The sequence below is a fragment of the Ciconia boyciana genome, chromosome 7 (assembly GCF_034638445.1).
Source record: "Ciconia boyciana chromosome 7, ASM3463844v1, whole genome shotgun sequence".
Taxonomy (NCBI): domain Eukaryota; kingdom Metazoa; phylum Chordata; class Aves; order Ciconiiformes; family Ciconiidae; genus Ciconia; species Ciconia boyciana.
In genome coordinates this window covers 1,401,179-1,428,568 of record NC_132940.1, presented here as the reverse complement: position 1 = coordinate 1,428,568, position 27,390 = coordinate 1,401,179, and the positions used below count along the sequence as shown (strand labels likewise).

The following is a 27,390-nucleotide window of genomic DNA, read 5'->3' as shown; positions in this document are numbered from 1 at the left end:
GTGTCCTGGCAGTATGGCGGGTTCAGAGCAAAGCTTTGCCCATGGGATTTATGTAGACATTTTCCACAGGCCTACAGGAAACAGATTTGTCACCGGAGGATTAAATTCCTCCACCCTAAATTTCACGTTTCTACTATGTGTCGAGGCTGAAAAACGGGCTTGGGAATAATCCGTGTATTTCTTCCACTCAGATCCAGTTTTGCTCTGAGTTTACCTGCAAATGGTATGAAAGTTCCTTCAAATTCAGCCTGGAATGTAAGAGAAGAAGGTGGAAGCGTCAGGAAAAGCTCCCTGACCGCTCGCATCGCGTTTTGGCTGCGTGGCCCGGCTGGGCCCACCAGCGCGACGGCCTCGGGCGCGGGAGGAAGCCGTTCCCTGGGGATGGCTCGGCGGGGTCACCGGACGCCCTGTCACCTGCGGCCGGGTACGGCGCCCACCCCTCGCCGGCGGCCCTACGGGGCGAAGGGCTTCCCGCCGGTTGGCCTTTCTCCTGCAGCCTAGGCCACGGGCTCCCGGGCTGCCAGGCAGCCGCTTCTCTTCTGGCAGGAACGGCTGCTCTCAGGGACCGAGCCACGGTGACTCACCGCCTGCCCTGCCCGCCGGCCCTTCGGCGGGCCGCAGGCTGGGCCGCCGCTGCCGCCGCCGGCAGCGGGGCGGAGCGAGGGGCTCCCCCCCCGCCCGCCGCCCCCTCCGCCGCCGGCCCGTGCTGGCGCCCGACAGCGCCCCCCGGCGGGCGGGCGGGCGGTGCCTCAGCGGGACGTCGCTCCCCGCCCTGCGGCGCGGGCGCTGCCCGGCCCCGCCCCGCCCCGCCCCAGCCAATGGGGGGCGGCGGCGAGGCCCCGCCCGCGCCGGGCCCCTCGGGGCGGGGCGGGGCGGCGGCGGCCTGCGCGGGGCCGGCGGCGGCGGCGGCAGTGGCAGCGCGGCCATGGAGCGCGGCGGGGCGCGCGGGTTCCTGCCGCCCTTCGCGCACTTCGCCACGCAGGCCATCCACGCCGGGCAGGAGCCCGAGCAGTGGCGCTCGGCCGCCGTGGTGCCGCCCATCTCCCTCTCCACCACCTTCAAGCAGCGGGCCCCCGGGCAGCACGAGGTGAGCGCGGCCGTCGGCGGAGCCCCGGGGCGGGCTTGTCCCCACCGGCCCGGCCCGGCCCGGCCCGGCCCGGCCGCGCGGGGGGCCCCGCGGCGGCGCGGGGGACCGGGGACTGGGGGGCGCCGCGGGGGCCCGCGGCCCGGCATGGCCCGGCCCGGCATGGCCCGGCCCGGCGGGCAGCCCCGGGAGGTGGGGGCCGGCCGGCCGGCCGGGGGTTCCGGGGAGGCGGCAGGCCCCGGGAGGGGGCGGGGGGCTCCCGGTTCGCAGCGCGTGGAAGTATTCCCCTCGTGCTAGCTCCTGACAAAACCCGGACGCCTCGTTCCCGCTGGAAGAGCCGAGCTGTCCCGCGCGGGCCCGGAGCCACGCTCAGGGTGGGCTCCGTGTGAAGCCCCGTGAAGGGGAGCGGCCTGGCAGCCCCGCTGCGCTGCGCGGGTGGGCGCCGGGGGCAGAGGCTGGTACCGGCGTGGAGGCGCAGGCCTCGGCCGGGCCTCCTGCGTGCAGCGGGGACTTCCCTGAAGACTGCGTGATGGCAACGCTTGCCTTCGCTGCTGCGCCCAGGCAGAACACACTTTCCCTTTGCACGGATTGTGTAAGAGGCTGCTTCGGTTGTCCTTCCAGACCGAATGGATAGTTCATAAATATTTTGTGGATGTGCGGTAGAAAGTACTAGAAGCGTTTGTGTTGAACTGTCATGAAGTTTCTGATCGCTGCCATGCGTGTATGAGGGAAATGACACAAATTCGCAACTCGTAAATCGGGTATTTGTTCCAAACCCGAGGTCTGACCATCGCAGTGTGCTGGTTGGGCAATAGGAGTTTGCCTTGTGATCTTTGATTCCACACAAAATCACTTACACAGACTAAAATTGTGAATGCTTGTAAGTAGGTAGCTGTGTTGAAGAAGACCACAGAAGAAGGAATCACGCGCTGCTGTATTCACGTACTGATGATAGAATGGCCACGTTCTTGCCGGAAGCTCCGTGAGAGCGGTCTGCCAGATTCCTGAATATGATGAAGTTGTCATTAAACAGAAATCCTGAAAGCACGCACATACCAGGATGCTTAGCCAGGTTCTCTCTGTAACAAGTGCATCCATGCATGCATGAGGTTTTTTTTTTTTTATTAAATTTTGTCAGTATTCACATAAAAGCTGTTGCACCGAAGTGTGGAACTTGGCCTGATTGCATGCCAGGGAAACGTTTGAGCTGTCAAGAACTTTGATGGGTACAGGTTGGCACTGGCTAGCGCCCTATAGCATCTTTCAAGCAGAGTGTTGTGGAGATGGGAGACGTTCTTGCTGGTAACATAAGAATGAGTGGACTGTGTCAGACCAAGGCCTTTTCTCCAACAGTGACCAGAGATGGATAGCTAGGAAGAAGTAGGAGAGTGTGGCTAGCAGTACGATACTTCCCCCAGTGCCCCCCTAGAAACCCTTTTCAGGTTGGGGACGCCCAATCGGACGATGCGGACAGCAGCCTGACGTAGCCAGACAACCAGCCTGCTGTTCTTGGAGGAGGTGGCTGCGTAACCTCAGTGTTGAGAGTGAGGACTTTTTAAGGAACCTAGGACTATTACTGTACAAAACTTTCTCAGTGCTCTCTCAAGTTATATTTGTTTCTTGCTTTCACAATAGGGTTATGAATACAGCCGGAGTGGAAACCCTACCCGGAATTGCCTGGAGAAGGCTGTGGCAGCGCTAGATGGAGCTAAATACTGTAAGCAATTAATAGCTTCGTCAAGCAAGATGTCAGCATGTGTGTCTCCTGACAGTGTCTACACTAGGCATAACTTGGGGAGCAAGGACACTGAGTTGTCAGCAGCCGTTGTATCACAGCGAGACTTTCACAGCCGCTGACAACTGGTTATGGGCAAGAGCTGCTTTGTGGTGTGAAAAGAGTCCAACGCTTACCTTATCGTTCAGGAAAGTCCAGCTCAATCATTGGACTTTCTGTAGTGACTTTGCTTCCTCTCGCTGCGTTTGATGCCTAGGCTAAACTGAATCCCTCCTTGTGCGGTAGCACTGAACGCAGTGGGGAGCGGGAGCCCGTGGCAGCTGTTACCAGGCCATGTTACCAGTGTTCATCCTGGGTTCCACCCTGTGTAAAATCAGGCTGCTGCTTTTACTGAACCCACTTAATGAGTGAGATAGCCTAAGTGAGAGTGACAGAACAGGTTCCTTTTTAAAAGCAAAGTGAGGAAAGCAAAGGCAAGTTTGACAGGGTTGTATCACATTAAAATACAGCCTGTCTGCCACTTACTCTCTTCTGTTTTAGGTTTAGCTTATGCTTCTGGCTTGGCTGCTACTTTGAATATTACTCACCTGTTAAAGGCAGGGGATACAATTATCTGCATGGATGATGTCTACGGAGGTATGTAAAGCCCAGGTGGTGTTTTGATTTTCATTGTGCAAATGATTAAATGTACCTATTTGTGATTCTCACAAACTTTCTGAATTTCCCACATAGGACCTTACTTTTCTTTAAAGCCCTTTCACTTCATGAGAACACAGAACACTCCTGTCTGATTTTGGCGTTAGAAATTCAAACACTGAAAGATTCTGCCGCACAATGTGGAGGTTTAAAGAATATAGCTGGCTAGTAATATATGCTTGAGTGAGGGGAAAATAGCAGCATCCTAGCCTTGCACAGGTTGGTTTGCAGAGCAGGACCCCCTGCAGTCCAATGTAACACAGCTTTCCAGCTTCTGGTATTTCTACTATTCCTTCCTAAGTTTGACCCTTTACCAACCAGCATTTTGTCTGGAGTGTTTCAGGCAACTATTCTGTCATCTTTCCTGAAAGCAAAACTTGCATCTGTTATGCCCACATCTTCTGAATGCTTCAGTGATGCTGCAGCCCACCATTAGGTTTTGATTGTGCGTAGTTCTTTTTGATCCATTCTTCCAAGAAACTCCCTAGGAACAAACAGAGTTCATCCACCTCTGCTGAAGTCCTTCAAAAGGTTGATGCCACCCAAAAGTCCGTAGTAGGGAAGTCTGCCAGGATAAGCTGTGACAATCAGTGTCCTTGCTGTCCAACCCATGTGTTTCACTGATCAGTGGAGCTCATCTCCCTCCATCTGCTTCAAGGCCTTAGCACAGAGAGGTCAAATCTGCTTTGCTTTCAAAGGAAGGTTAGAGAGGCCAGCAACAGGTAGCGTTTTCCCAAGCAATAGCTGGAAAACCTTATAGGAAGAGTAATCACCTTTCCCGTTGCTAAGAGTGATTACTGTTTGCCAGTCAGTTCTCTATGCTTGAGCATGTCAAATATAAATACACACATTTACTTTTAATGTCTTAGTTCTGTCATGCCAGATAGCTCTTCTCCAAAGTACCTCTGGAGCCAAGTTGAGTGAAGACAGCAGGAATCCCTACTGACAATCTGCTCCTTTAATCCACATCCCTCCCACCACAGAACTCGGTAAATCAAAGTCATTTGGCCAAAGCATATTATCAGTTCCTCACTTCAGAAAGGCCTATAGGTGTATTTTTCAAGCAAAACCAGTTCACCTGCTCGTTAAAGCCTCAGCCTGTGGTGGTTTCTGCAGAGATTAATTTCATTGTTTCTTCCCTGAATTTTTTTCATACTTTTGTTCTAAAGAGACCAGCTTCCCCCCAGGCAGCCTTATTCAGTAGAGTTCACACCCCATGACACGGTACATGTGCAGATCTGCCACTGACCGCCGTGGCCAGTATGTGTTCAGCCCCTTCATTCTTCCCTTGGATATTAGGGGCTCCTTGTCCCCTAAGTCCCTGCTTGCTTTTCTCCTAGGCTGTGCTTTCTGGCTGTTTCTAGTCGTCTTTCCTGCTCGTGTTCTTGCATGCTGCAGCCTGGTCCTTTGTCAGCCACTTCCTCGCTGTTGCCTGCGCTGACTCCTTTCTGCCGTGCGGGCTTTACTCCTCCACCACGCTTGCCCTGTGCAGCCTTCCATACTTCAGCCCTGTCACAGCAACCTTTGAGTCACTGGGTGCTGCGTGCTGGCCTGTGTCCCTGCCCCCTTGAGGGTACACTAGCTTTGGTAAGCTTTTAGTGCGTTTTTTGTAAAAAGCCTGGTTGGATAGGAAAGCAGTACTGCGCTTGCAAACTCTAACGAGTCCGCAGTATTCAAGGTTGTCAGAAAAACAGTCAAAAAAACTGCAAAGCTCTCGGGCAGCGCTGGAAAGCGTATTGCCTGGGACGTGTTTAAGAGACACTGAGTTTTGGGAGGCGTGAGGAGGAGCTGTAGGTAGTTAACACCTCTGAATTCTGAGCCACTGCTGTAACTTCTTAAAAGGGCTACTTTCAGTGTAACCTCTCATTTCCATCTAAGGTTTTTGTAGCGTGCTATTATTGAAAGTACGTAAGACTACTATAAAGCAACTTTTCTGTGGTTTGTTATTTGTAGAGTTGACAGCCTACGTGAAAATTTCCCATGCTTGAATGAACTTACAGCACAAGAGAGAATATAATACATAGCTTATTGTAGAAATAAAAGTGTTTCCTTAAAAAAAAAAATCATTCAGACGTAGCATTCAGCACACAGAATCATACCCTGCATGTACTATGACTTTATGGCTAGATGGCAAACTGCTGTTCTGCGTAAGTGAGTAAATGTTGAATAACCTTGGCAGAAAGACCTAATGAATTAATTTTTAATCCAGGCAGTGTTGCCAGATAGTCAGTATTTTGCGCATCTAGTGATCAACTGATTGCTTCTGATTTCTTCTTTTAATTTTTCCAATGAAAGGCTTCAAAGACAGAAAGAAAGGAAATAACCACTTTTGTTAGGTGTTTATTTAATTGAATGATAAGAAACACAGTAGCTGGAGTCTTCCCCTTGATTCTTCTTCTCCCAGATTCTCAATTAAACTTATTAAATAGAAAAAAAGAGTTTGAAAATATGTGGTGGAAAAAAGGTATTAAAGTGGGGTGGGGGAAAGGGGATATAAAAACTGGAACTGCTAGCTTGTGCGTGGCAAAGGGGTGGAGGAAGAGTTAGAAGCAGGCAAACTAAAAGGGGTCTATTTAATTTTCTGATTAAAAAACCTCCGAACAGCTATTAATTGAAAGTACTTCATAAATCACTCTGATTCCATATTTCCATTATTACTTTTCCATGATGTTTAAATCTATAGCAATCTTTACACTCTTTAGAAATAAAAAAATACTAATGTGTCATTTGTGGTGTACCGCATAAAACCGTACCCTTCTGAGTTTCCATGGATGCATACAAGAGACTGGAGATGAGTGAAGGAAGGTTAAGGAAGCTGTTTCAGTTTGTAGCTCTGATTTTTTGTTTGGTTTGGTTTTGTTTTGTTTGGGTTTTCTAGGCACAAACAGATACTTCAGGAAAGTAGCCATGAAAATGGGTTTGAATGTAGTTTTTATTGACTGCACAAAAATGGAATGCCTGGAAGCTGCAATTACACCAGAGACCAAGGTAGGGGAGAGAGAAATTGCTGAACTTACTTAATGTTGTTAAGTAGTTTTATTCTTGCTCTTGTTGTATTGGGTGTATGTGTCAAGCAGAGGGGGCTGCATGGGTGGCCGCGGTGAGGACAGGTTGGGGCACAGCTGGCTCCGACATGTCCCCACTGCAGGCCACTTGGTGATGTTTGTGGTGCCTCATTTAAAACATTTTAAGGGCAAAAAACACCATAGAGAGAGAGAAGGAGGGAAAAGGTAAGAAACAGCAGAGGGAACACCAAGGTCAGAGGAGGAGGAGGAGGAGGGGCTCCATGGCACTGGAGCAGATAATCCCCTGCTCTAGTGGAAGATAACTCAGCTGGAAAAGGCTTACAGACTTTTGGGTGCAAAGACTTTCTTCTGGCTACGTCAAGCCTTCTTCAGATGTGATGCACTTCGGTTTTCAAACGCTTTGATGTTCTTCCCACCTATCAGCTGTTTTTGTGGAGAATATTACCCCTCCCAAGAAACCTCGCCTTTCTTCAGTAGGGACACTTTCTTATTTCCACTCTGCAAATCTGCATGGGAAGCTGACACTCAACGAGTTAACGTTTAAAAGCATTATGACTTACCTGTGTGTCATCACCAGGATTGTAAAATCTCTAAACTGATGTTTTGTGTTGTTGAATTACTGCAGCTCGTTTGGATTGAAACGCCCACAAACCCCACACTGAAGGTCATTGACATTCAGGCCTGTGCAGATGTAGTACATAAGCATAAAGATGTTCTTCTAGTGGTAGACAACACTTTTATGTCTGCATATTTCCAGGTAAGCACTTACCCCAGTATTTCAGTGTATTTGAAGATAGGGTTTTAAAATGGAAGCACCACCAAGGAACTGTAGTTCTACGCATTGTAAAATTACCAGTTCTGTTTCTAAATACCACCCATGTACTGCTGCCATTTACATTAGTAAAGATGGTACGCAAAGTGTTTTATAGCTAGCCATATACCAGTATGATACCAGCAGAACCATATAGCTCAGCAGTCAAGTAAACACACTGAATCAAGACAGTCAGGTAAGCCATTGGGAGAATGGCTTCTCTGTCATTCAAAAATCATGTTTTTTAGTTCTCGCTGATGGAAATCATAATAGGCCTGTTAAAAAGTGTCCTGTTTTCTAACTTTGGCCTTTTTATACCAATTCTTTTGCATATGCTGTTTATGATCTGTTCTGAACCACTTGATATTCTAAAAAAGGTAGTGGAAGAAAAAATTAAAACAAGCAAACTTTGTTAAATCTTTCTTTGAGACATTCAAGTTACCTTTTTCTTCAATAGTTCGGTGAATGTGTGGCTTAGAAGTTTGTAATTTTGATCTCGAACAACTGGCATGACTTTTCTGCTTTTATAACTAGAATACAGGAAGTGAAGACAATTTCTTATGTTCTAAAAATGCTTCAGAATAATGAGCTTCGAAGTCTTGTTCATCTTAACATGGGCTAGAAATATTCATGTATATTTCCCAGGAGACCAAGCTAATCCCTTGTATTTTAGGTCTAAAATAAAACTTTCTTTATAAGTGCAAAAGGCAAGGTGCCTTTGTTTTTGTTAAGGGTACTGAAATCTTTATAAATTAAGGGAGCTTTACAGAAAGTGTTAATGCTTAGCTAAAGCAGCACTTGAGTTTGTCTTGTACATAGCAAAGGCTTGGTGATTTCCCCCCCCGCAATGTGTATTACTGCGGGAAGACGTGTGTGAAAGAAGAAAAGTGAGCATCTGGATATATGAGCTAGTTAATGTACCTTTTATTGGCCTGGTGCTAAGAGAAAGTCAGTTGTAATGATTAATTCTAGTAAGCGTAATAGGTAATGTCTTTAAACCCCTCCAGACTGCTGCTGATACGCTGTACTAAGAAGATCCTAATTTTAGAGTGATTTATATAGCAATATTGAATGTAAAAGGCCCTGGTGTTTATGCTACTGTTCTCCTGGCTGCGCATTGGGAATGCACGTTATCCACGTTCCTTGAATAGACGTCCGTGTTTAATCTGACAGCAGCAGTCTTTCATTCTAAATCTGCTTGCTTTGTTACCTTTTAACATATTCATACTCTTCAGTCTTTATAATATGTTTATATTATGTGCAAAGTCCTTTACTCAGTGACTGATTAAAAAAAAATATTGTTCATTGCTTCCTGCCCACCAACATCTCAGTTTGCCTCACCTTAAAAAGGCTTCTGGGAAGAAAGCTGGGAGGTCAGGGAAGAGAGACCTGGCAAACAAAACCCTTTGCACTTTCTTCAGGTTTTCAGTTGTGCTTTCGGTGCAGTATCACCAATACTGATACCTAGAAAACAATGCAATTTTTTTGCTTTGCAGACCGAGGTCTCCATTTTCTAAGGAAATACACTTCAGAGTAAATACCGTTACTTACCCCTGCCTCAGCTAAGCAATGTAACTATTTCTTTCACAAATATGAACGGGCTGTATGTTAGATGTATTCAATCACTCGTCTCCCTGAAGCCGGTGGGAATTAGACCAGGGCTTTTAAATCACATTTTATTGTGCGTTCTTTTTATTGTGCTTATCTTGAATTCAGAGTGCTTTCCTGTACTATTGTTTTTGTCACGTGTTCTATCTGTCTTCATTCTCAGGCTTTTGTGTTTAAGGTGTTAACTTCAGTGTTAAGTTTTTGTGGTAGTTTTAGTTTCTCCACCTATTGTTATTTTCTGTGTTGGATCACAGCCTTTCTGGATAGCTTGAAATGAACCAGAGTGCACACAAGCTTTAATCAGACCTATTATTTTCATATCATTTCAGCGTCCTTTATCTCTGGGGGCTGATATTTGTATGTATTCTGCAACCAAATACATGAACGGTAAGTATGCGAGTTCAACACAACTCAGGGTGGCTATTTAAAAGCCATTCTGGCTGCGGGCAGTTCACAAAAGCCAATGTGTCTGCTAGTAATTCTTAGATGGATCATTAGAGGAGGTGGACCATTGAATAGACCATTAGTCTTTGTAGCTCCTAAACTGTCCCTGGAAGAAGGAATATTGACCTGACTTCAGGTAATAGACCTAGGGGTGTTTATAGCCATGTTGGCTTTAATTTGACTACAACAAAGCAAGTGGCTTCAGTAGAAGGTAGCTGCCAGAACCTCTGTTAAGTTTCAAAGGAGGTTTCATACAGCTGTCTTGGAGCCTGTCCAAAAGCACATTCACTGTGTTGTTTCCCAGACAGCCCGGACTTGGAGCTAACGTGACTGTAGCTGCGTTGTCCCTGGTGGTGCGGATAGCAGTGGAAGTTTTCTAGTTGGGGTTCACTCTCGCTAAGACAGCAGCCTGGTGCTGCTCCGTGGGACATGCCTGATTCCTGTACAATGTCTTGCTTTCTGGCAGTTAGCGGCGGCGGGCTTGGGAAGTCTCTGGTGTGCATGGGGGTGTGCATGGGGGTGTGCATGGGGGTGTGCATGCAGCACATGGCAGAGCACACTGCTGACCAGAGCTCTAGAAAAAGCTGAAATCTGCCCTACGTTTCATGTGCTGCACAGGAAGGACAGCTGTAGCAATGAGAAGGAGCCCAACGTCTTGCAAAAATGGGACTTTTTTAGCACCAAGACTGAGAAAATGGGGGTTTGTGGCAGAGCCCTGGCGCAGATGGAGTGGCTGATTCTGTTCTTGTCTTCTCCTTGCATTTTTAGGGCATAGTGATGTTGTAATGGGACTTGTTTCAGTAAACTGTGATGATCTCTACGAAAGGCTCAAATTCTTACAAAACTGTAAGTAGTCAATGTAGGAAATACCTTAAAATGAATTGGGTTCAAATATACCAGCTCGTAATGGGAAGCATGTTGCATGCACACAAGTATGAGATCTCTCTAGAGGTGTAGCTCGGGCATTTAAATGTGCAGAAGTGTAAATGACTGCAGAGAAAACGGTAACACAGATGTAGGAAACCTGAATTCTCTTCCCTGCCTTTCACTGGTACGTAGGGTGGCCTTATGCAAACACGATAGCTTTCAGTATGCCTCTGTGGCTTCTCTCTCAAATAAAGTTAATGACACTGGTCTCCAGTTCTAACTGCTTCTAGAAAAATGCTGAGAGCAGTGTGGGTTGTTCAACATTTGTTCACCAGGGGCTGGTGAGGGGGGTGAGTTGTCCGGCGGCAGGTGCTTGAATGCAGGCAGGACTCGTCACTGCAGGACTGTAATTCCCCTCTGTCCCTGCTTTCCCCTGAGAAACGTGTGCCCCGCTGCTCCCGAGGGAGGACTGAGCCGCGGAGCCTCTCTCGAGCGTGCTTCCTGGAGCCACGCGCTGGCGTGGCCTGGAGAGCTCTGCCCGTGCTCTGTGCATCGTGCGCAGAGGCAGGAGACGTGCCACGTCCTGAAAGCATCAGATGCGGAGAGGCTGCGGTCTGGCTCCCACGTGCAGCACCTGCAGTTACATGGGGCACGACTGCTTACAAGGTCTCTCTTTAGGTTGTAGTTAAGACCGTGGCAGAACACAATTGTTTCCTATATTCACTTGACTTTGTACGTGAAGAGGGATACAAAGCTTTTATTTAATTTCATCTAACTCTTGTCAAGTATATCTGGGGTTTTTTAAACTCATCCACACATTAGAGGGTATGCCTAATGCAGAATTTTCATACATAGGTTGATTTTAACAATTTTACTGCCTGTTAATTGTAATGAATAAATTTCTGTACAGTGTTCTGTCTGCCTCCTGTCTACAACAGGAGTAGTAAAGGTATATTATGTCTAATAAATTTAATCCTTGAGTCTTCAGCTTGTTAATTCAGCTCATTAATTGGGTTCCCATGTGTGTGAGACGAAGAAGACTGATCGCATCAGATGTCTTTCCACTTGTCTTGTTCTAACTTTAGAAATTTTGGAAATTAGGACTGTATTTAGTTTTACTAAAAAAGATCCCTTTGTTTTATGTGGAATTTTGTTTCAATCTCTGTAGCTCTTGGAGCTGTTCCGTCTGCCTTTGACTGTTACCTGTGCAACCGTGGTTTGAAGACACTACAAATCCGGATGAAACAACATTTCCACAACGCGTTGGCTGTTGCTCGATTTCTTGAGTCAGATTCCCGGGTGGAGAAAGTCATTTTCCCAGGTGGGTTGGCAAGACTTCAGAGCAGGTGACGTCTTGGAGTGAGGCTGGATTTGGGTACTGTAGTACTACGTGTCGTTTGTGCTCCCTTCACGCCGGTGACTCTGGCTTAGGTGTCCACCTTGGCAATGGGCTGTTTCTGCATAGCTGAAGGTGAGCTGCTTTGCCCTTTGAAGTGATGGTAATTAACTTAAAGCAACTTCTACAAATTTCAGGCTTGCCTTCACACCCTCAGCATGAGTTGATCAAGCGACAGTGTACTGGCTGTCCTGGGATGGTAACCTTTTACATTAAAGGAAATCTCGAACATGCTGCTACCTTTCTCAAGAATTTAAAGGTAAGTGACGGTAAATACGCACTGCCTTAGAGGGACTTGAGCCTGTCCTTCTGAGGGTAATAATGGAAGGAAGTGTTTTTTCTTGGGGTGGGGAGGGTCTTTCTCTGTACTTGCAAAGCTCCTAAAATCTTTTGGGTGTAACCAACTCTAAGTAATAGATTATTTGTAAATGGGAGGCTAATGAGAGGGAAGAAAAGGATGCCTCAGCTCATTTGAAGTATTTGTTTACACAGTAGGGTGTAGTATAGCCAGGTTAGCCCAGGCATTGCTTCTAATAGAGGGCCTGCATACCAGCCTGTTGCAGAAATACCTGTAGTATTTGAAAGCAGAGAAGCTGTGGCTGGTGTAATACTGTTGTAATATTTCAAAGTACTCATCAGGAGAAAAACCTATTGAGAAATGACATGAGTCTTGAAGCAAAGAGGGAGTCCCTCAGTCTGGAGAATACTTGTTTGTTTATTTTACCTAAACCATAGGCTTTTGCTTGTCTTTGCAATGTATTAATTCTGCCTGTGCTCTTTAATGTGTTTGCTAGTCTTGATCTCTGGTTAATTTGCATCCTGCTCTTGTGTTTTTGCTGTTTTGTTCTTGGAAAAACAAATCAGTAATAATTGACAAAGGTAAATTAGAACTTCCTTCTTCTCCCTATCTTACTTACTTGCCAGCTAATGTCATCAACTCACAATTAATTTACTAAAAATATGATTTTCCCACAAAATATCCTTTTACATGAGAGAGAGCATTTAATCCTGGCACAAGAGATCTACCAGCTTTGACAAAAAGCATCAGAGAGTACGTTCCAGAAGTAGTTCCTTACGAGTATATTGACTTCAGCCCTTTGACTTGGATAACATCAGTTTGTCACTAGGTTGGTATAAAAGTAAAGCCATTTCCTTAAACCAGGCTGAGAAGAGGGTTCTTTGGTTGGTAGGTTTAGTCGTATCTCTTTTTTAAAGGAAAAAAAAGTCAATATGAGCAACCAGGTCTGGAGAGAAGTGTTGAGGGCAGTAAGTGCATTCGCAAAAGACAAATCGTGAATCCGTGTTTGAGTGCAGTTGGCTCTCTAGAGAGCCTTTTTGTCATCCAGGAATATATGTCCATAATTCAAAGAGCAGTGCTAAAAAAACCTTAACTAACAGTTAGCATTTCACAAACACTAGTCCTGTTAGGCACTGAGAAATTTAGGCTAGTTTTCAAAATACTAAACTAACCATCAGACCTGAGCAACGAGTGAAAAAATCTGTTCAGCTTTATGAGGAGAATCTGAAATGTTTGGGTTTTTTCCCCATCAAGTCTGCTATTTGCCAGCCTGAAAAGCATAGGCATTAAACGTGACCGTTGGTGAGTGATGCTGAAAGAAGAGTATGTAAGGACAGGATATAATCACTTCAGCCTTAACTGAAATTTTTGAGATCTGACTCTCATTTCGTTCAGGCAGCCTGCTCTATCCTTCCTCTGAACAGAATGAAAACCCCGGTGGTGCCCAGGCAGAACCTGCTCCCTCAGTTGGGCATTTTCCATCCTGCTCTTCCTCCATCGCTGCCCATGCATTGCATTGTAGGAACTACTCCTGAGTTAGTTTTGCATCAGCGCCTCTTTACAGCCTTTTTAGGACAAGTCTATTCTAAATCTTAATAGCTCTTACCTGCTAAATGTACACTTTTTTCCCTAATTACAGCTAATACCTTTCATAGGATAAAAGTTATTATAGAAAAACTTAGAACCCCCCGCCAACCACTAAACATTCCTTTTTCATTAACTGTCTCTTTCTAAGCATTCATAAACTTACACTTCTTATGTCAACTTCTGTTTAATTTTTCCCATAGGTTTTTGCACTGGCTGAGAGTCTGGGAGGATATGAAAGCCTCGCAGAGCATCCGTAAGTCATTCTTCCTCTTAAAAGTCTAAAGAAGCTGCAGAGTAACAGAAAAGTTTCTGCTCTATTTTGATGGGAGTTCTAAAATTTTCTAGTACACAAAGCTAAGATACCTTGCATGTAATTGAGATTCAAGGATAGTATGTTGTGTAGCACAAAAACCAGTGGCTACTCTAGAAATGAGTGTGGCTTTTGTGAATATGAGAATGCAACGGTGAAAGGATTTCCACGCTTCCTTGTTTTTACTGGAGACTGAGCCGCAATTTGTTGCTGTGATAACAAATCCAAGGAAGCAGCGTGTGTTTGAATTAGTAGTATTGAGCAGATTTGGTCACCCTGTTGAGGAAGGAGGTCTGCCGTTCTGCCTGCTTACACAAGAGGGCATGTTCAGTATGCTACACCGAACTGCGTCTGTCTCCACGTCAGGTAAATTTTGTGGGGATTTTAGTAATACTTAGTTGCCCCTGTCTAGGTTAAAAGGCTAAAATTAGGATTTTTATGGAATTAGATTATTTTACTTAAATCCAATTTGCTTTTCAAAAAGATACATGGGAAGTTCTGACTAAACGTATATGCTAAATCATTTCAGTTGCTCATTTTAGAATAACAGCAAATCTTAAAACACTCAAGCAATTGCAAGGTAACTGCTAACCGGTGGATGTCAGTGGCTGAGCATATGGGGGAATATAGCTTCTTACCTATATCCTCCATAGCTGGAGAGAATAAACTCTTCAATGTAAGTGGTACAGTTTGACACATGGTCTGAGGAAACAGAAGTTAAAAAATCTGAAGATTTTATACTGGAGATTGTATACTATAGCTGTTTCTCCACATGCTTAAAGTAGAGCTTTTAGATACTATTTTTCAGAAGACTAAAAAAAAATGTGGAAGGAAGAGGAATAGGATTTTTTTTCCTCCTTTTTCATTCCCAGATTGTTAAGTATCCACTTCTTATTCATCATTTGTAGCGTGGAAATACTGTATTGAAACGCTGGGAGGTACAAGTCAGTGACTTCTCTGCCGTTCGCATAAATTACAGTAACTGATGATAGGATCTCCTTCCATCTGTGGGTTAACCAGCAGGTGGTACAACAAAAGGTGTAAAGTCTTTATCGAATTTCAGCGGATGCTGGCAGGAAACCAATTTGTTTGGTCTTTACCGATAAAAGTAAACACTTCTTGGAAAAAGGCTATTTTTTTCCTGCAGGGCCATCATGACTCACTCTTCGGTGCCTAAAGAAGATAGAGAAACTCTTGGAATCAGTGATACATTAATTCGCCTGTCAGTTGGTTTGGAAGATGAAGAAGATTTACTGGAAGACCTAGACCAAGCTCTGAAAGCTGCTGTAAGTGGGTTGTTACCTTAGAGCTGTCACTCTAAAAATAATTTCCCCTCTAGTCCTCTACCTTTCTTACTAAACTGCTAGTAATTCTTACCTCACTTAATTTTTAAGCTACTCATAAGCGTACCTTGCAGAGTGAGTGTAGGGTTTTAAAGCTTTGGTTGTTAGGTTTCTCTTTGCAGCGAGGTTTACAGTCCTTGTCAGTCACAGTGTGAATTCACGTGGATCCCTATAGCAGACAGGATGTCCCTGGCATCCGAGTGACGGGGATAGCCACTAAAGTCAGGCTGAGAGGAGGCTCTCGTATAGGCGTTGAAGTGCTTAGTGTGTGCTTCAGATTTTTCATGTCATAGTTTTAGAGAGGGTTGAAATATATTAAGGAGTTTCAAGAAAAGAGCTTCTATCAGACAGTAAGTCCAATATTTGAGTAACGCGATTTTAAGTAAGTCCATTTTATCCAAGTCCTTTACAAACACTACCCACAGTTCTGTATTTCAGACAATAGATTAAAATTGTTCTTTACACGTGGTAACTAATGTGATGCCATATGGTGTCTTTTCTTCTCAAGGCAGGTTTCCTAAAATGCATGAGGTGTATATGCGTTTGGGTACGAGTATACGCACATGCATATGTGCAGGGGAGAGGCTGGTTAAACGCATACTGTCTTTTGGTCCTACACAGCTTTGTGCTATGCTTGGGATTTGCTAATGCTGTGACTGAAGGAATAATGGGGGTTTTTGCAAGCTTTTTTTATCACTTTTTTTTTTTACTGGAAAGGATTAGTCATAACTGAAAAGTAGGAAGTATGGGGACTTGACTTGGAACTGGAACATCAGTCTGATGGATCCCCTTTGACAGCTGCAGACTTGCAGTTTGATGTACCGGTATTTCATTGCAGAATATGCTATGTCGTACTGTACCTTGTATTTATCATGCTGTGACTTATCAAGGGCATTGCCAATGTCTTTGGTTTCTGCAATTGCAGATGACTTGTTAGGTGAGTTTCCCAGATGATCCCAGGAAGCAGATCATGTCATGTGAAAGGTCCTTTCTTTTTCCCAGAAGGAGGTCCCTGACCTTCGGGTATGCAGAATTCATCTTCATGTGAAATCTCACAGCAGCTTTAGATCTGAACATGTGCGCAAGGCATGTGAACCAAATGCCTTAAGCCTACCCAGGCACTCTGCCTCAACCTCTAATTTTGTCTGTTCTCCAGAGCTTCAATGGAAGATTAAAATCCCTCCAACCTTCATAAGCATAATTATGTGTTGGAGAGAAGAAGGAGAATTTTCTCTCGATCCTGGCGGGCAACAAACAGAGCCCAGAGGTATGGGATGGCTGCAAGCAAAGCGCCAGCCAGCCCTTTCAAATGCTGTTGGAGATCTCAGGATATCCATTGCTCGAGGATGCGTACTAGGTCTTCGGATCTTGGTGCAAGCTTAGTTTTTGTTCTCAGGAACTGCCAACTACTGTCACACATCCCATCCAGAAAATGCGTTATTCTGCCTTTACAATTTTAGGTTCCTTTTCCAAGTATCCTGTTTGCCTGATACAGAACTTCACTCTTGGAAAGTCAAAAACTTTGATTTACAAAATCTAAACGTATTCCTAACCTGTTTGTATCCACTTGATCACATGTTGCTCCCGCACAGGCAAATGTAGGTATTGAACATGTTGCTACCAGGCAGTGAAAAGGTTTCATCAGGCCAGCACGCTCTCTGCCACGCCGTGGGGTGGGCAGGGGGTCAAGGGAGACAAACCAAGGAGTGCAGCAAGGCACATGCCTAAGAGGGGCTTCAGCAAGCATTGGAATAAAGTTTAATGAATAACCACACTAGAAGAGCACGAGTTTCCTTCTTCCCTTCTCCCAACTTGTATTTTCATACTGTAGGAGCACCATAACTCTCGTTGGTTTGTCTGTTTTCTTTGAGTGGGAATTCTGCAGATTCGGTGACTCCTCAGTAGTCCTTGCAACGCTGAGGATGGAGTTCACAGTCTTTGGTGGACCTTGAGTTGGCTCCAAGTCAATGGCCGAGGCAGAACTTGGTTCAGCACTACCTTGTTCCCCTCTGCATCCCTGCAGGCACCTGAATTGCAAAAAAGAATTAAAAAAATAAAGGTGTTTGAAATACAGAGTTTTGTCTGTGTGAGAGAACATGGTGGTACTGGTGGGTAAAGTATACATTTGAGTCCTGCAGCAATTGTAGGAGATGTATGGTAGTTTGTACTGTAGAGACAGGAAATTTTTTGTCCCTCTATTTCTCTCTCTCTCTCTTTTTCTTTCTTTTTTTTTTTTTGTGATTGATAGGGAAAATTAGCAACAGTAACTGCATATATTTCTATATGCCAGCACAGAGCATGAAGATAATCTAATGCTAAAATGTATCTTATTTATGAAAAGGGAAAAAAAAGTGCATGGTTGATACAGGTGCATAGCATAATTATATCTCGTTTTCCCTTCTCATTGCAGTTTGCAGACCATAAGGCTTGACGTTTAAAACCGGAACTTGGAATTGGACGTTGAAATGGCTAAAGAAGATGACACAGAAAGCCAGACTGCTAATGATTTCCCTTTGATTTGCCTTTGAGAATTGAAATCTGTTCAATGCAACGCTGGATTCCCGGGGAGTTCTCACTTTGTGCTGGTGTGGTTATTCTGCTGGTGTCTGGCTGTGCACGGACCGTGCGCTGTGGCACGCAGCCTGTGCTCTCCTGTGGGTCCGTTTCTGTTGTGTTGTAATCCTTTGGCTTTGGATTTATGGAGTCAGTAAGTCGTGTTTGAGAGCAGCCATGCTGCACACTCAGGAATATTATCCCGCTTCTCTCCGTGGAGATCAGTGTTTCTCATTTGTCACGCTAGTGCTGCAAGGGTGTTAGGTCAAAAGGGTTGGTTTCTGTTACTGCTCCTCAGGATGCACAATTAATTTTTCTCCTATCTTCTGATCCGACAGTCCACCTTAAAGCCAGTACAAATTAACTCAGATTTTTTAAAATTAGGTTGGAAATGTGGTTAAATGCTTTTTCACCTGTTGATATTTTATGGAGTATTGAAAATGAAGCAAAATCCAATACCTGGTAAACAATAGTAACTTTCGAAAGAGGATTCTTTCTCTTCTTTTAAAAAAAAATCATGTAATGTCAATTGTGGTAATGATTTGGTTTATATTTGGAATGGGAATCATTTTAATTAAAATACCCTTTGAATTTCCCTGATGTATTACTTTTTTTTGTCATTCGCGTATCCTACTTGCATTCAAAATCAGGTCATAAAATGACCCTGGATAGGCTTAAATTTTCCTATGGGAAAATGAAGTCATTGATGTTTTTACTTTTGTCAAGAAAAAAAGATATAAATTCTAATATATAACAACTTATCGTGCGGTATTCGGGCAAGGAACATTCAGGTGCCTGCAGGCGCTGCTTGCTTGGGGTAGGTGGTGGGCAGCTGCCTGAAGCACCCTGCAAGGTGTCACCTCTGAGCAGACCTCAGCCCTCCTGCCCACATCCGCGTGGTTTATCTAAATATCTGCTTTTTATAACCACAAAAGAGGCACAAGTGCTACAGGTATTTCTTACAAGACTGACTACAGAGGTCTTTCTTGGTAAAAGCATTTAGCTTTCCCAAACTAAATGAAAATTAGATTTTTCTGGGGGTGTCGTCTTATTTTGTTTCTTTCTCAGATTGAGAGGTGACATGAGATGCGAGTTTGGCGACTTTCCCTTGCCAGCTGATTAAAAGCTGCCTTAGAGGAAGGTAGGGAACACCCGAACACACGTTGGGATAACTGTTGTCTGCTGTTGCTGCAGGAGAATCAAGCCCTCGGGGTTCTGCACGGCCGGGGCAGAGGCTGAGCACGAGGTGGAAATGAATGTATTTCATCTAGCCCTCAGAGTGGTTATTCTGAGTCATTCTTGGTTAGCCCGTCTGCAAGATCAGTGAAACACTGCAGGTAGCTTTTCATTAACTTCTACAGGATAAATATTGTTACTGTGCTGTCCGGGTCGGTTTTTGAGTCTAAGCATAAGCAGCACATCAGCGTTAATTTCTGTGGAAAGACTTCAGCAAGTAAGCTTTTGCATATATGAGTACAGCTTTAAAAACCTTGACAAGCTCCAGATTAACTGTGTTGGGGTTTGTGCAGGCGTGTGGCACATCGGTGAGGCTGGCGGCTGAGTCGGAGGGTGGGAAGGGGCTACGGCGCGGGAGATCCACCAGCAGATGGGTCAGATGGGTCGGGGGAGATCCACCAGCAGATGGGTCAGATGGGTCGGGGGAGATCCACCAGCAGATGGGCCAGATGGGTCGGGGGAGATCCACAGGCAGGTGGGTCAGATGGGTCGCGGGAGATCCACCAGCAGATGGGTCAGATGGGTCGGGGGAGATCCACAGGCAGGTGGGTCAGATGGGTTGGGGGAGATCCACAGGCAGGTGGGTCAGATGGGTTGGGGGAGATCTACCAGCAGATGGGTCAGATGGGTTGGAGGAGATCCACCAGCAGATGGGTCAGATGGGTTGGGGGAGATCCACAGGCAGGTGGGTCAGATGGGTCGGGGAGATCCACCAGCAGATGGGTCAGATGGGTCGGGGAGATCCACAGGCAGGTGGGTCAGATGGGTCGGGGAGATCCACCAGCAGATGGGTCAGATGGGTCGGGGAGATCCACAGGCAGGTGGGTCAGATGGGTTGGGGGAGATCCACAGGCAGGTGGGTCAGATGGGTTGGGGGAGATCTACCAGCAGATGGGTCAGATGGGTTGGAGGAGATCCACCAGCAGATGGGTCAGATGGGTTGGGGGAGATCCACAGGCAGGTGGGTCAGATGGGTCGGGGGAGATCCACCAGCAGATGGGTCAGATGGGTCGGGGGAGATCCACAGGCAGGTGCGTCAGATGGGTCGGGGGAGATCCACCAGCAGATGGGTCAGATGGGTCGGGGGAGATCCACAGGCAGGTGGGTCAGATGGGTCGGGGGAGATCCACAGGCAGGTGGGTCAGATGGGTTGGGGGAGATCTACCAGCAGATGGGTCAGATGGGTTGGAGGAGATCCACCAGCAGATGGGTCAGATGGGTTGGGGGAGATCCACAGGCAGGTGGGTCAGATGGGTCGGGGGAGATCCACCAGCAGATGGGTCAGATGGGTCGGGGGAGATCCACAGGCAGGTGGGTCAGATGGGTCGGGGGAGATCCACCAGCAGATGGGTCAGATGGGTCGGGGGAGATCCACAGGCAGGTGGGTCAGATGGGTTGGGGGAGATCCACCAGCAGATGGGTCAGGGGAGATCCACAGGCAGGTGGGTCAGATGGGTCGGGGGAGACCAACAGGCAGGTGGGTCAGATGGGTTGGAAGAGATCCACCAGCAGATGGGTCAGACGGGTTGGAAGAGATCCACCAGCAGATGATGGGTCAGAGAGCGGCAGTGGGTGCCAGCTGTGGTGCGGGCAGCGTGCTGAGATCCTAGGGCCTGTCTCTGGGACGATAAAGCAGGCCAGAAGCGGTGGGGCTGGGCTTCGCGCAGCAGCGGCAGCGGCGCGGGCGCGCTGAACCAGCGCCGCGGTGCATCCGTCCGCCCTCCCCGAGAGCGGAACCAGCACGCAGGGTGCTGCGCGCCTCTGCGCACGGATAACCCCAGAGCCCTGCCGGCGCTGCGTGGCCAGCGCGGCGTCTGAGCTCGAGCAGGGCTTCAAACAGGTAAAGACTTCTGTCTGTTGTAATTAAAGTTAAGACTCTGCTCTCTATACCGCATCAATACAGCATTCGGCGTGAAGTACGGAGTACAAAGATAATCCTGTCAGCCGCTCTGGGCCTTCTGAGCAGCAAGCAATTATGTGTATCGGCACACAAACCGACTAGTCTGGATTATCTAGAATGATTGATTCCTGGGGAAACCCGAGATGAAGGTACGTATACCACACAAACACCTAATTTACTTACCTGCATTGCTGAGGAGATCATAAAAGCACATGCGAGACGAATAAGATGCTACAGGGGATGCAGGCTGGTAGGTGGTATGAAGATGAGGAGCTCTTGCTATTTTTTGAGAAGCCGACAACTGGTGACGAAGAGTCTCAAAGGCTTCGTGGTTGCATTGTGGGAGCTCGTAACTCTCCCCGCTCTGGTGAAAACCATCTTCTCTTCCATGTTAACCTCTCTCTCAAATTTTCACGTTTGTGGTTACAACATTTTTTTGACTAAATATCTGATTTAATTTCTATGTTCCCAGTCCGGCTCGTTTTTCGTAGTGTCTTCACTAACACGGGCGTAACGAGTGATGAATATGGGCAGTTTTAGACAGGATGAACTGCACAGAAGGATGTGTCGGCATCTGCGAGGAGCTGATGGGGAGGGTCAGCGCGCACCTGGGGTGCCAGCGATGGGCTGGATCCCCCCGCTCCCTGCTTGCACAGAGCGAAGCCCTGGAAGGCGAGCAGCCTGCATTTTTCCCCTTCCCAGGAGACCGGGAACCAGAAGTAATTTTTCCATTATTCTTTATTCATCTGAATATCCTTGATCAGCATTTCCAAATTAGATCACACATGTCAAAATAAGATTTCACTGAAATGTCGAATGCAGGAGCTGCCGTGCTGAAGTAATGTCATGGCTGGTTCAGGGCTGGGCGGAAAGGGGAGAGCCGAGTGCCGGCGGCTGAACAGCAGGTCAGGGCCCTGGAGGGGACGAGAAATCAACCCCAACCGGCCCTGGGGCAGGGAGCGGTGGTGGTGATGGGCTGGGTCCTGCCGTCCCGGCACGACCTGCGGTCTTGATGTGGCTCGTTTTGGTGGACCAGGGGCTGAGCTGACCCCTTCCAGCCTTGCTCCAGCTCAGGAAGTATTTATCTTCTTGCAATCAAGTCAAGAAGTTTTAAGTGTTGCTACATAGAACAGCTTTACAGTCGGGATACGCTTCCTTCCGCTGAGGTTTTCCCAGGTCTAGCGCACAAACGTGGGCGCTCGGTTAACCAGAGCTGCTCGGTTAACCTCACGGGCCGCGCGTGAGGATGATCCTCCGAAGAGCTGCGGTTTGCGGGCTGGGGAGATCCGCTTCTGCGCTGGCGGAGCTGGCCCTGCCGGAGCTGCCATGCTCTCCAGGCCAGGCAGGACACCGCAGCCTGTGGCAGGTTCAGTGAGGTTGCTGGGTGTTGTGTGCAACATTTTGGGGTTTGGTTTAGTTTTTCTTGTTCCTCCAAGAGGTTGGTTACTGGTTCCACCAGGTCAGCAGCTAGTAAAAGCCGATCCACAGAAAGTCTCTCGGATACATATGCTTTTCTAGTAACTGTGCAGCTGCTACGTTGTGCAACAAGCTCCAGGTCCTGGTGTGGGAACGGTTGGTCTTCGGCTCTTTGCAAAGGGGCACGAGTGTCTGGTTTCTATCAAAAGAATTATCTACCATGAAATGAATAGCTTGTGTGTTTCCTAATTCTTTGGCTGCTGCCTTCTGCAGACATGAATTTCCTTTATACCATTTATTTGGGGAAAGGACAGATGAAACTACCAGCAGCTAAATTCTCAATGAATTGTTCAATGATTCTCTCAACACACACAATATCGGCCTGAAGTTGGCTCTAAGGTTGTCCTCCCTGCGACCGGGGGCTGGCCTCACGTTGGACCTGCCAGAAACCGGTCTCCTTCTGGGGAGGGGTTGAAGTGAACGGTAGGAGAATGCACCAAGCTGATTATACGTCTGAACAGAAGGTAATCCTTCGAGATCTTCTCTAAATATCCCTTCTTTCTGTGACTTTCCTGGAGTCATCCCATCTGCCCCCTCTCACGGGCTGACTCCAGGTCCATCATGCGTTTCACATACCACGTTCTTTCTGAAGATAAAAGGGTGTGTTTCATCCTTTGATTAGATTTTGCAGATGTGGATCCAAATTGCATTACACTTCAAGGGGAATTTCTTTTTTTATGTTGAGGCCCAGATCACACTTGTATTGAATAAAGATTACATTTGTTCCCTGGGAAATAATTGTATATCGCTAAGCCTAGGAATAAGACCAAATCAACTGTGTCTGTTTGGAGAAACTGCAGCCTGCAAGGCGGCTTCGTGGTGCAGGGGGAAAGTGGAAGTGCTGCGGGGCGGCAGCTCCCGCACAAAACCTGGCCCTGGTGTTGCAGGTCTGGTCCTTGCCCTGTGCATTTGACGTGCTGCGAATCCCCACGGTGGGGGATGCCAAAGGCAAGATGGTCCTTGTCCTTATTGGCCTTACACCGGCGGGAATCTACTGAGGAGAGTGGGTGTCTCGGGAATAAACGAGAGCAGAGCTGGCTTTTGACGCTAAAGCTCTGCCAGCGCCTGCCCTTCCTCCTCCGTCGTGCACCGACTCGCTGGCCCAGGTCGGAAAGCGCAAGGCAAATGCAAAAGCCCGGCCGGAGCGCAGCCTCACCGCTACAGAGGGGACTGGGATGCACTCCTGTGCGCCGGTACTGGGGGTACGCGTTTCGGAAGCGTTTCTGCGCTTGGGGTGCCCCACTCGTGCGCACGCACGAGCGCAGAAGCACGCAGAAGCACGCACTCGGGAGCAGAAGCAGAAGCTCGCTGCTCCTTGGCAAGCCTCCGCCGTGCCGGCTGCGAGGAGGCGGCTTCTGCTGGAAAAAGCTAAACCCTGAATGACGGAGATCGCTTCGTTTTTGCCCCAGGTGCCGCTCCTGCCTTGCCGGCTGTGCCCACCTTCTCCCTCTGGCCCGGGCGCTGCCGGCGGGGCACGGCTGGTTTGCTCTTTCCTGAGCCTGGCGATAAGCGGCAGCGGGCTGTGCTGGAATAACGTGCCGCCAGCGCAACTCGTGCTGCAAACCCTTGGACTGGAATGTCATTTTAAGCTGTGTACCAGAGTGATCCCCAGCTGGCTGTTTCCTGACGTTTTTACCATGTGAAGGAGAGGAGGTGCTGCTCTTCCCGTGCCAACCCACTGCCTTGCACCCAAGGTAGACGTGGCTGCGAGGGGCATCTGGGGAAGGGAATACGTGGGTATCTCCGCCCCGGCTCACCCGTGGAGGCTGCCAGGAGCAGCCAGGGCACGCTGCGGGAGCTGCCGGGCAGCGTGGGGCCGGGCCAGCGGTGACGGCCCCGGTTTTGGGACCTTTGCTGCCGGTCCCCGCAGCGCTGCACACAGGAGAGGCAGCGCCTGCTCCCGGCCCCCAGCGTTGCAAACGGCCGCGAGTGCAGGAGTCGGCACCTCCCGCGCTCTCTCCCAGCCTCAGATTCCCCTAATGAGCTTTTTTTTTGGCATTTATCGGCTGCAGACGCAGTTGCAACCATTTGATGAAGGCCTTTTTTTGCTTGCCAGTCATAGCACAGCCAAGAGCTGTACCACATTAGTCAGAATAGTTCTTAGAAACTTCCAGCTTTTACTTACAGGAAAGTTGCTGTAATTGAAATCTGCTATTTGTCATAATGATATAAACTTGTATATAGAGAAAATGTCAAGCGATACCGTGCATACTTTCCATTTCAGAGGAGACGCTCGCCCATTTTGCAGATTTGGAGACTGGCCCTTGCTGTCGCCGCTGGCCGTGGACACAGAAATATGAAGATGCTTCATCTGCTGCTGCTGCTGTAGGTCCGTGTCAGAGCACGAGCTGGGAAACGGCAGCCCAGCACCCTGCGTGTTTGCGGATTTAGTGGACTCAAAGGCATTAACTCCAGCGAAGCAGATGCACTTTCGTGTTACTATGGCTTCCTAACCATTGCAGGCATGTCTTTGAGAAACACTAAACTGAGTTTGAGACTGATAAGTGCTTCATAATTTTTTAATCTGCTGTTGCGTGCAGTAACTGACTTACAAATGCGATTTTTGTTCCGCCCTTTTATTGTCTTCCATTAGGAAAACATTTATTCTCTCGTGTCTTGCTAAAAAGCCAGGTGGTGTAAAATGGGAACAGAGCCGCGGCTCTTGCCCTGCCAGCCTCTCCGCGGCCAAGCCCAGCTCCGGGTGCCCAGAGGTTCCCTCTGCTCTGCTGGTGCGGAGCGGGGGGCATCTCGGTCTCGCAGACGCCCAGGTCGCTCCGGGCTGTTGCTGGGGTTGGGGCCACCTCCCCATCCCATCGGCTGGGTCCCCGGCGTGTCGGAGGAGGGAGGGGGATTGAAAGATTTTTCTCCCAAGGCTTTCAGCCATCATTTCTAGCTCTACAAGCAACCACGAACATTTATTTTTCCTCCATTGCATCACACATTTTTCACCTTTTATATCACATTCCTGCTTTATTAAACCAAAGGGCTGTGTAGCTGCCCGCGTTTCCTCTCTCTGTGTGTATCTACGCAGGTGTTTGCGCAGCCTCTGGCGCTGCCATCCCCGAGCCGCACCGACGCGGGCGTTAGCCCCGGCTCCCCTCCCCTTTCTGCCCTTGGCCGGCGGCTGCTCCGCACCCCGAGAGGCAGCGAGCCCTGCCCGGGGCCGGCGGCCGCTCCCCGCAGAGCAGGGAGCCTTCCTCCCCGCGCCCGGCGGGAAACAGCGTCCTGGCTGTTTACTTCTTGCCCAAGAGCGCTGCTTCCGCCAAGCGAGCGTGTTTAATGGAAACGCTGACTTTCTCGGTGAAAGTTTTCTGGTTCAGCCTGGGGCTGTCAAGGCATTGCCAAGGACAGAAGTGGAAAGGAAGGGAAAGATTTGATGAAAAAAGAGACGTTTGGAGCCTGACACCATTCCCTGAAAAAAGCTCGATGACTCGGGGCTTTTTACATCCCTGTGGAGCGGGAGCCGGCGTTTGCCTCTCCACCGCTGCCGTGAAACCAGCCGGTTCCCTGCCAGCCCCCCCGCGGCCCCGGGCTCCCCTTGCACCCAGGACCGCACCCCCGGCTCACTTTCCCCCGCTCTAAGGGCGAGCGACGCTCTCCCATCTCCGACACGGGTTGCAGAAATGGGAACAAGAATGGATGTTTTTGCAAGGTGGAGAAGAGACTTAATGAGACTTAAGCACGGGGACTCCCGGCTCACCGGGACCCGGCAGCAGCAAGCCCTCTCCCAGTCGTGCATGAGAAACAAATCCGAGTCCATCGCTCCGACGTCTGGGCTGGGCGCAATTAAAGGCGGTGCATCCTTGCAGCGCAGTCCTGCCATTTACAGAAAGGAAAAAAATCCAATTAGCAACGCTTATTAATTAAGATTATTTGATCTATTAACAATGAAAATTAATTTGCCGATAGATGCGCAGTACTTGAGAGAGTGAATATGAATTAATGACTGTAGATATCGGTATCTCTTAGAAATCACAAGGGTTCTGCAATCATTTCCTCTCGCTCTTTTAATTAGGTTGGTCAATAGAAATTTCGGGTAAATTTCTTGCATGTGGAATGCTGAGCAAGCTGCTCTTAAAAAGCCTAAAAATCGTAAGTCTACATTAGTGTCTGGAATTAATGAAGAAACTGGAGTGCACGGCTAGAATTTCACCTGTGCCTTGACTAAATATCAAGTTTGTTTGGAATGAATAAATTAAGTCTGAACAGCTTTTTAGCTGGATGCGACAAGTGGGAGAACTTGAAGCTGCACTAATGCGGAGACGGCCACCAACGGGGCTCATTTTTCTCCTCCGTCCCTAGGGAATGCTGCGTTCGTTTTTTGAACGGAACTAAAAAAATTCATTTTCCCCCTACTTTTTGGACCAGTGCTAAAATGGGCTGCTGTGGGAAGATGCCCCCGCGCTCCGCTCCCGGGTCCTCCTCCTCTCAGGCAGACCACAAAGGCCCTGCCGGCCCGCGCTGCAGAGCAGGGGGGCTGCAGACCTGCCTCCGCGGAGGTGGGGAGAAGGTCTGGCGGGGCACCGGCAAGCCGCCCGGCTCAGGTCGTGCTCCAGCTTCAATGCAGTGCTGCGTCGGCACAGGATTAGTTCTTAAATTACCAGCCCTCCTTCATCGAAAATTCTAGTTTTTTCCCTGCACTGTTTTTTTTCCTGGTTTTTCATCCCTGCAATTCTTAAAACCAGACAACATTTATTTAAACATATTTCTAAAGTATGTAGAAGTATTTGTTGGATCCCAAATCTGTGATTTTCAGAGGAGCACAAGAAAACGAAGATCACCAATTCCCTGAGAAATTGGACGCATACGTTTCTGAGGATAATCTGTAAATCCAAGCTTAAACGGCATTTTACTCTTAGAAAATGTGTTGCAGTTCTTAGTGGCAGCAATATTTATTCAAGGTACAGCAGTACAAAGTCCAGATTGTCTTCCACATTCAAGACCAAATCCCATCTGGGTTCTCAGACATATATTTTTCTTAACTTCTTTAAGTAACTGTCCATGATCAGTTTATTTAGAT

General features: G+C 47.8%; 1 protein-coding gene across 1 annotated transcript; it reads left to right on the top strand.

The window, feature by feature from the left end:
* Positions 1–865: 865 nt before the first annotated feature.
* On the top strand, positions 866–18,353 carry CTH (cystathionine gamma-lyase). The gene is made up of 12 exons (XM_072868161.1): positions 866–1,087; positions 2,720–2,801; positions 3,360–3,455; positions 6,394–6,503; positions 7,167–7,298; positions 9,290–9,347; positions 10,173–10,250; positions 11,440–11,592; positions 11,805–11,926; positions 13,753–13,805; positions 15,010–15,148; positions 17,616–18,353. Exons 1-12 carry the CDS (start codon positions 926–928, stop codon positions 17,634–17,636), a joined length of 1,206 nt encoding a protein of 401 aa, XP_072724262.1. The 5' UTR covers positions 866–925; the 3' UTR covers positions 17,637–18,353.
* Positions 18,354–27,390: the final 9,037 nt, after the last annotated feature.